General features: G+C 33.0%; 1 protein-coding gene across 2 annotated transcripts in view; it reads right to left on the reverse strand.

The window, feature by feature from the left end:
• Positions 1-9,680, reverse strand: part of LOC132735270 (peroxisomal membrane protein 2-like) — a 27,924-nt gene extending 18,244 nt beyond the window's left edge. For both annotated transcript variants that reach the window (XR_009626429.1, XM_060722211.1), the window contains exons 1-3: positions 9,546-9,680; positions 6,366-6,467; positions 264-435 (exon numbers count right to left, since the gene is read on the reverse strand). Coding sequence is in view for 1 of the 2 variants with exons in the window: in XM_060722211.1 (XP_060578194.1) it covers positions 264-435; positions 6,366-6,467; positions 9,546-9,649 (378 nt within the window). In the remaining variant the exon portion in view is untranslated. The remainder of the gene's footprint in view (positions 1-263; positions 436-6,365; positions 6,468-9,545) is intronic.
• Between the last annotated feature and the right edge of the window lie 19 nt (positions 9,681-9,699).

Here is a 9,699-nt window from a genome sequence, read left to right on the forward strand (position 1 = left end):
CATTTTAGGTATTTCAAGATGAAAAATTTAAAGCTTCTTTGGTAACTCAGGCTATTTACCTTACACAAGTGTTAAAATATAGTATATACAGAATGTGTACTGTGGGTTCCCATGATGATTTAAAGGTGCATGCCTCCAGATGAGTGAAAATATTTCATGAAAAACAAACTTGAGAAAAATCTACGATATTTAGAAAAGTAAAAAATTCAAGTTATAATTTACACCATGACACCCCTAGTTAAGAATAAAGAAGGAACACTTACCTCTAGAATTGTAACTACGTATAAGAAGAGTAGTATAAATGGAGGAGTGAACAAGAATCTGTCAATCAACAGTCGTTTAATATTATCTATCTGGCTCGGTTTCTCCTTCCGGGGTTGTATCTTCTCCAAAAGCATGTAGAAATAATGGATAATAGGGGCACTTAGACAGAACCTGAAATAAATAGAGTATATTTTATATGTACTGTTTACGTCATATAAAAAGCAAAAGCCAGGGCACTAAGACAGAACCTGAAATGTATTGAGTATAACTTTATATGTACTGTTTACGTCATATAATAAGGAAAAGCCGTCAGGTTAGCTCAATAGGTAGAGCGATGGATGTGAATCAGGCGACATGGGTTCTTGATTCCCAAATGGTGCAGGTCACTGTCGTTGTGATTAATCATGAAATCCTTTCTAAGTTCATTTATACTGTATCTCTACAGTATCTTGCAAAAGTGAAGGCAACTAGTACTGGTACATGTAAACTGCCTGCCCAAGAACAATGCGAAGAACAGTGCGTCAGCTGAACTGTGCTCTGGTGAATTCAATGTAGCTTACTGACATGATCCTGAGTAAAAACTATCAACACCACCACCATAAAAAGCAACTGTGACATTATAAATATAAATTTCGAAAGTTTGTATGCAAAAGACCACAGTTATTAAAAGAGTCAAACTAAAAATGAAGTTTGTAATTTGTTTTGCTACCCATTACTGATCTCAGTAACTCATAAATTCATTTATTTATGATACTTATAAATTCTTTTGAAAAATAAAAACATTATCATGATATTATGATAGAACAGAATATAATTTCTTTCACATGTATTTCCTATCAAGGTTCATATTACATGTATATGAAATATAAGTCACAATAATAATATCAGACAAAGGTGATAAACATAATAAAACTTGACTCATATAAGCAATAACAATAAATTGAGGAGTTAAGTGATAAATTTAATTTTCATTCTACAAACTAAGCACTAGCCCCCGAGCCCATGGCTAGTACAGTTTGCGTCAGACATGTAACATTCTCAATATATAACTAGCCCAAATGGCCTGTGAGAAATTAGCAGCCAATCACCTTAGTCAGTGTTAGCTTCTGAAAATAAAATGACTTAATTTCAAATGGAACCTCGATTCAGGGAATAGAGTACAATATAACTGTATTTATCATGCAACTGCTATGGTAACTGATAAAATGACATCATCGATGTTCACGTCATACTATACATGTAATCATAACAAAGAGGCTAGACGATTTTCTTTAAGAACTTGTAAATCTTGGATTATAATTTAATAAGTGAACAAATTGTTTCGTTCAAAAAATAAGACTCATGTTTGTGAAGCTTGTGTTTGATTGAAATTATCGTGAAATTTTGAATTTGACAATTCAAGACAAAAAGTGCTGTAAAGTTTATGTGATTCTTAGCGATTTCTTTGGATCACTGTTTAAAGGTAAGAATTTTATCGTGTTACATTCTGTTGTATCTTTTATCACAGGAAATAATCTTGAGTCGAAAGAAAAAATGGCCGCCATTTACAAATTCTAAGTTTCAGGGGCGGAGGAATTTGTTTTCAAGAATTATTGTAACGTGTACCGAGCGGATGTACAACGAATATATAATAAATTTTTCTTTGGGCTACCTGCCGTTTGATCAGATACAAATGATTATGAAATTATCATATATCATAAACAATCAGCTTGAATTAATACTCCAAAATACACTATTAAATTATCAAAAGTAACAAAATTTACAATATAACACTATGAAATAATTCAACAGCTATAGATATTACGCTGCAACCCGATAATTTCCTATAGTCCAGCAACTACATCTCTATCTATGAAGCGAGGCTTCTATTAGATAGGAAGATAAGCTGCTGGTAGCGATTTACAACAAAGTTCCAACTATACAAAGCTTATTCGTTTTAAATCTACCTCTGGATTTTTAATACCTATATGTTACCAATTTTCTGATAGCGAGGCTTTCAGGAAATGTGGTGGTCTATAAGTAACCAGAGTCAAATACAATTTCACAACTAAACTATAACGACACTATATCCATGAAGCTAGGCTTCAATTGGATAAACAAGGGTATTTAGTTTTGCCAATTCTTCTTTTCTACCTATGAAGCTAGGCTTCAGTTAGGTAGACGAAATTATCCTCTATGTATGAAGCGAGGCTTCAATTACATAAAGTAACCTGGTGCCGGTGAATTCCTCTGCAGACTGAATAATTTTGGCTCTGCCGCCGTATTTATACCTGCTGTGATGATCGCTCAAGCATGACTTAATTTTAATTGGCTGATTAGAATGATCACTATCACTGAGACGATTATTATATTATATGACATAAAACGTTTATTGAAAATACGTATACTAAACGTATATTGTAAAGTACCGTAAACTAAAATACATTGTCGCAATATAAACAAATAACATAATAGTTAAGTAAGTTACACAAAATCATTTTAGCAATGAAAACAAGCTGAGTAAAAATGTCTAAACGTTACACTACCCACGCCTCCGTTTTACATGCGCCCCGCATGAACTTACAGATTTTTTAAAATTGCCACTAACAATTAGGTTTGGCATACACACTCTTAGATACTACTTATTCTTTATATTCCATAACTATGTAATCTTCTACAATGCTGTCTTATATAAGCTTTCTTTTTAAATTTCATTCCACAAAAATGACAAATCACTCGGTTACAACCTATTGGACCTTTACAATTCATTTTTATCTTTTTACCATTGGCTGTCAACTGATTATTCGGAACATCTATTACAATATTTCTTGCTGTCATAAAATCTAAACCTAATATTGCATCTCCCTCTATGTCAGAAACTATAAAGGGATTTGTCGAAATTTCATCATTCAATTGAACATCTAAATGTGTTCTTCCTTTTATTTCTAAAGGTTTTCCAGATGCATTTACAATGTTTGCATCAAACGGTTCTAAATTTACTGGAAACCGACATCTATCTATAAAACTTGAAGAAATCATTGAAAGTGTTGCACCAGTGTCAATTAAACAATTAGCTTTAATGCCATTTATGGTAGCTTCAACAAATAAACCTGAACCACACGAATTAGACAATTCTTCACAATCTTTTTCTAACACATTAATTTTTCGTTTTGATCTACTAATGAATTTTCGACAATTGTATTTATTATGACCTTCCCGACCACATTCATAACATTTCAAAGACTTTGTATTTGACCTATTAGGAAATATTTGTGAAGACATGCTATTATTTTGATATCGCAGGTTGTTTTGATTTCTTTTATCAAAAGTTTTTAAATTATTTTGGCGTCGAAACTTTGATAACATATTCTTCATTTCTTCTACTAATTTTATCAGGCTATCTAATTTGCTATCTTGATTTTTCGAACACTCATACTGATCAGAATTTAACTTTCTCATATAACAATGGTTTTCATGGGATTTTCGTTCTGCTCTGTTGAAAGCCTCAAGCTCAACAGCATGTCTTACTGCTTCATTCAAGCTAGTAGGACGAGCTTGTTTAATTCTAAGCCTCATATCCGCGTTGACCAAAGAATCTATAAATTGTTCTTTCGCTAACGTTTCTTTCACATCTGATGGTGCTGAAGGGTATGCTAAATTAGTCAAACGTCTTATGTCCTGCCCCATCTCAGGTAAAGATTCTGTAGCTCTTTGTCTTCTTTCTCTTAGTTGAGCTCTATATAATTCAGTTTGATTGGGTGGTGAAAACCTTTCTTCTAAAGCTAATACAAGTTCATCATAATTTGGTGATTTGCTTGTCAGATTGCCAAATACACCCTGAGCTTGACCTCTTAATGAAACAGATAAATAAAGACCTTTTTCTTTGTTTGTCCATTGATTAATTTCTGAACATGCCTCAAAATGCTTTTTATAGTCTATCCATGAGCTAGTTCCATCATACGTAGCTGGCTTCATCATAACACTTCGTTTTGAATTTGAGTTTTTAGGGTCACGTTTTATTTCTGTTGAATTTGAAGTATCCATTTGTATGTTGCTGTGTAAGGACTCTGTTTTATTTGCTGGTTGTGATTTTCTCTTTCGAAAAGTAACAAATCGATCTCTCGGATAATTTAAATCAGAGCCACAAGAAGATTCCGTAAACCTTTGTTTTTCAACTAATGGGGTTAAGACACTTTCTATTTTAAAGGGCTTTTTATCTGGGGTCGGTGGTAATAAACGTCGCCTTCTTTCTGATAGAGGTGTTGCATATTGTCTTGTTAAAAATTTAGGTGTTGACGTTTGTTTGTCTTCATAGTTTGAGTCATATTGATTTTGAAAAGATAACTGCATACTGTCAATCTGTCTTTCAAGTATTGATATTTCATTTTGCAATTTCAAAGCTTCATTTTGGTGCTGTAATTCTCTAAGTTTTTCGTGTAACAATGTAAGCTCATTCTCATAACTATAATCTTTACTCTCAGCCATTTTTAACGAAAATTTATTTTAACGTGTGAGTCTAGATAATGGTGTTCTTATCTATATTATCCCACCGTCGCTGCCACCAATTTTTGTAACGTGTACCGAGCGGATGTACAACGAATATATAATAAATTTTTCTTTGGGCTACCTGCCGTTTGATCAGATACAAATGATTATGAAATTATCATATATCATAAACAATCAGCTTGAATTAATACTCCAAAATACACTATTAAATTATCAAAAGTAACAAAATTTACAATATAACACTATGAAATAATTCAACAGCTATAGATATTACGCTGCAACCCGATAATTTCCTATAGTCCAGCAACTACATCTCTATCTATGAAGCGAGGCTTCTATTAGATAGGAAGATAAGCTGCTGGTAGCGATTTACAACAAAGTTCCAACTATACAAAGCTTATTCGTTTTAAATCTACCTCTGGATTTTAATACCTATATGTTACCAATTTTCTGATAGCGAGGCTTTCAGGAAATGTGGTGGTCTATAAGTAACCAGAGTCAAATACAATTTCACAACTAAACTATAACGACACTATATCCATGAAGCTAGGCTTCAATTGGATAAACAAGGGTATTTAGTTTTGCCAATTCTTCTTTTCTACCTATGAAGCTAGGCTTCAGTTAGGTAGACGAAATTATCCTCTATGTATGAAGCGAGGCTTCAATTACATAAAGTAACCTGGTGCCGGTGAATTCCTCTGCAGACTGAATAATTTTGGCTCTGCCGCCGTATTTATACCTGCTGTGATGATCGCTCAAGCATGACTTAATTTTCATTGGCTGATTAGAATGATCACTATCACTGAGACGATTATTATATTATATGATATAAAACGTTTATTGAAAATACGTATACTAAACGTATATTGTAAAGTACCGTAAACTAAAATACATTGTCGCAATATAAACAAATGACATAATTGTTAAGTAAGTTACACAAAATCATTTTAGCAAACGATAATCTTTAATAAAAACAAGCTGAGTAAAAATGTCTAAACGTTACATTATTTCTTTCAACAAAAATGCCCCTTTCTATGAAATTCGCTATTTAAAAGTAGATTAATTTGTAATTTTGACAGTTTCTATGTGTTACATGATAAATAGAAAAACATGCTACTGTCTTTTGAAATCAATTTTATCAGGCTTGGCTGATATTATTGGGCAGAAAGGGCTCGGCAAGCCTCGCCCTTTCTAGCCCTTATCAGCCTCGCCTGATAAAAGTGATATCAAAAGACAGTAGCATGTTATTCTCTATAATTATGTCATTATTCATTATTCAACTATTCACTTTCAAAGTTTTACAATTTTGGGCATGTTAAAGCCTTATCCTGCAATGAGATATTGCAAAACATTAGCCCGAATGACTTGGCATAATTTTTGGTCCTTAATTCTTTGACTTAATTTTGCTAACTAAATCTAACTATGAAATATCATAACCATAAATTATGGAAGTACACAATAACTCAAAATTTGCTGTTTCTTTTAAGAATTTATTTTTATCTAAATACATAAATTTTGACTATGACCTTTTGAAAGCAAACCCAATTTGCCATTAAGGAATACATTGTATTTATATCTTTACACTGGCTTGTATAATTAAATAAATGGTAACTTACGCGAATGTTGCATATGAAGCGACACTCCTCCATTTCACTTTCCCGTCTGGATGTGGAGCAACTTTCTGTGAGATGAAATTACCTAAAGCTGACACTGATGCACTGTTTGAAAAATGAAAAAATGAAAAGAAATAATCATAAAAATCACAAAGCACAAAATTTAAATGTCAGACTTACTCAGTATAAGGGTGAGACTATCGCTTTTAATTTGCATAACCGGGGGCGGGGGGGGGGGGGGGGTGGGATGGACAGTCAATGAAGATTTTAAGGATTTTGCAAAACATATAATTACTGATTGTTACCTACAGATTAGCCAAGAAAAACCCAAAATATTCTTAATTCCGAGTAAGTCTATTCATGGCAATATCATTTTAACAGCTAAACCCTCTCCCTGCTGGCGACAAACAAATACTCTCTGATGCAACCAGTGCAGACCAAAATAAGCCAGAACATGTAAACAGTCTGATCATTGTCTGTACTGTTTGATATTCAGTCGGTACATATAATTTTGAAAATTTCACTAAAAATGATTAATGGTTTTGTCCAGAATGAAAGCTGGACAAGTCCATTTAAAATATTGAGATTGGCAAGGGTTAATATAATATGATTATCATTTGGGTTTAAGAGTAAGATCATTTTATGTGCTTCAATATACAGGATCCTAATATTTAACTCTTATGAATTTTATCAACAAGATCAGATACTTATTGTTGATATCACAGATAAATCCTGTTGTCTTAACAATGTCTGTTAAGACTTGTCTACAAGATAAAAGAATTTATATGATAAAGGATCATCATTTGTAAAAATATTAATCTTTAATCAAAACTCCAACAGAAAAATATCAAGAACAATTAAGATCTCTTAAATTCTGACTACATTTAATATAATTATGTTTGTATCTCAGTGTTTGTTGATTCCATAAAAAAATAATGAAAACAAACGTTAAAAAACTTCTATAATAGCATGTTGTTATAACTTATATAACCTGTTGACCATCTTTAAAGTATATATTATAAAGCTCTTTATATGGATTGTAAAATTATTGTTTATATTGTAATTGAAATGATAACAAAATACTAAATCGCCAAACCTACTTAACCTATAGCAGTTGTATATTTTGTTCCAGAACATTTTATTCTGTTTACTTACAATAGTCAAATTCATGTATATCAAATTACAATATGCCTCAAGAATAGTTGTGGGATTATGAAATAAAAAAGGCAAACTGCTCACTCTCAATAAATTCTAAAGAAGAAGCAATTTTGAGGTTGGAAAATATTGAAATTTGATGTTGACATTGTGTTATTTTACTGCTGATGTATAAGTTAAAGTATATGGTATTTTGCAACTTTGCTCCATGCTAAAAGATTGCAAGTCTCAAAATACATGTGTACAGTAGTTATTAATAAATGTCAACTGTTTTGGCTGGCTATCTCCTGGAAAATACCCTCTATATAATTCAGGAGTAAAACTTGCATGCAGTAAAGTAAAGACAACAGAATGAATGTTACATACACATGTATAATCCTAGTTTATACACTGGGGTCTATTACAGAATATAGCCCTTTGGCTTTCAGTACATGAACAATCCTTCAGCATAAACTACTGGTAATGTCACCTATGCTATAACTTAAGTATGAGAATAAGAACTGACTGTGAACATGAGTTTAATTTTCTAACATTCAACATCTTTAATTTCTGCAATACTTTAACAGATAAAGGCTGAAAGTTGAACCTCAAAATATGTAAATCATACACATGTGTGACTCTTCAATTAACCTGTCCCTTGATTTTAAGTTTGTTTATCCATGTTCCCCATTCCATTGGCTTTGCTTTCTTTCATATTAATGATCTGAGCCCTAGTCCAACTAATTGTATCATGCGACGAGATATTGTGCTATTTTGTGTCTGGGCAATATCTCGCCTCTAAAAGCCATTCTGACCCAGAACGAAAATATCACAGAATCTAGCTTTAGCACATCAATATATTTTGGCTAATCTGATCCCCTGCATATAAAAGAGAGGTCAGTCAACCTATAAACTTAAAACAGCCGTCTGATTAACTCAATATGTACAGCCTTGAATGTGAATAGGAGACCTGGGTCAGCGAAAATCACTTCCTTTGTGACTGATCATGAAATCTTTTCTGTGGTCACTTGCACTGTATACTTTAACTCTGTATTATCGGCGCAACTCTTTTACCAACGTTATCCCAGTATTTTGTTATGTGCGGTCATGCATACGTGGAAGTTAAAAATCTTTGACCTCATTCAATTAAAAATGTAATGATTAGTTGAATTTGTACTGCTTTACACAAAATATTGATATTAAATTCATCAATGAAATTCAATGCAGACATATAGGAAAAGTTAAGTATGCCGATAATACGGGGAAGTCAAAGACCGGGCCCGCGAAGCGGGTCCGGGCTTTGGCTTGCCCGGCTATAGACTACACGTGAATATTTAAAAGAAAATCAAATAAAAAACAATTAAAAAATATATAGAATTCTATACCTATCAATGAAATTTTCAGTGTCAGTTCTAGTCGGGCGCCGCCATTTACAATGTATGTCAATGATAATAGGCGGGGTATTCCGATAACGGAACAAATCTCAACTTTTCGGATTAGTAATAATCGTCGAGTGTTCCGAGTGAAAACGGAAGCGGTGTATGTAATATCGAATGACACCTTTAAAACGGAAAGAATGAAAGGATTTTTTTAACGACTTCCCCGTTCATAGGCTTTGCCTAATTTCTTATTACCGACTCCCATGCTACCTCAGCTCTGGCATGTACAGAAGTTTCAGATCCTTGCGAAAGTGGAGGCAACTACTACAGGTAAACTGCTTGATAGCCTGTTCAGGAACAATGCGGTGGCTGAACTGTGCTCTGGTGAATTCAGTGTAGCTTACTGTTGTGATCAGGAGTGAAAACTACCACCACCACCAATTAACTTACAAATTCATAGCCAAAAAAAACCAACAACAAAAACAACTACATGGAGTTCAACATTTTCACCAAACAAAGAAGTGTTCATGAACTGCAATAACAGAAAACAATCAACACTGTTTCAAGACCTCATGTTGACAAATGCATGTTGCTTGTCAATGCACAACAAAATATTTTCAGATACTTTTACATTTTAAGTTTTTCATTAAAAAAACAAAACTCCACCCACCTTGTACAGCACTTTGTGATAAGTGGTTTCTCTTTTAACAGTTTCAGATATTTATTAAGAATACTTTCGAAAAAGTTTTCTTTACTTTCCTTGCTCAAACTCATTTTGCTTGTCAGTGTGTATGTGTACAACCTTGATGTTGAACTTGCTACGT

Source organism: Ruditapes philippinarum, unplaced genomic scaffold, assembly GCF_026571515.1.
Source record: "Ruditapes philippinarum isolate M1 unplaced genomic scaffold, ASM2657151v2 ctg295_1_1_1_1, whole genome shotgun sequence".
Lineage (NCBI taxonomy): Eukaryota > Metazoa > Mollusca > Bivalvia > Venerida > Veneridae > Ruditapes > Ruditapes philippinarum.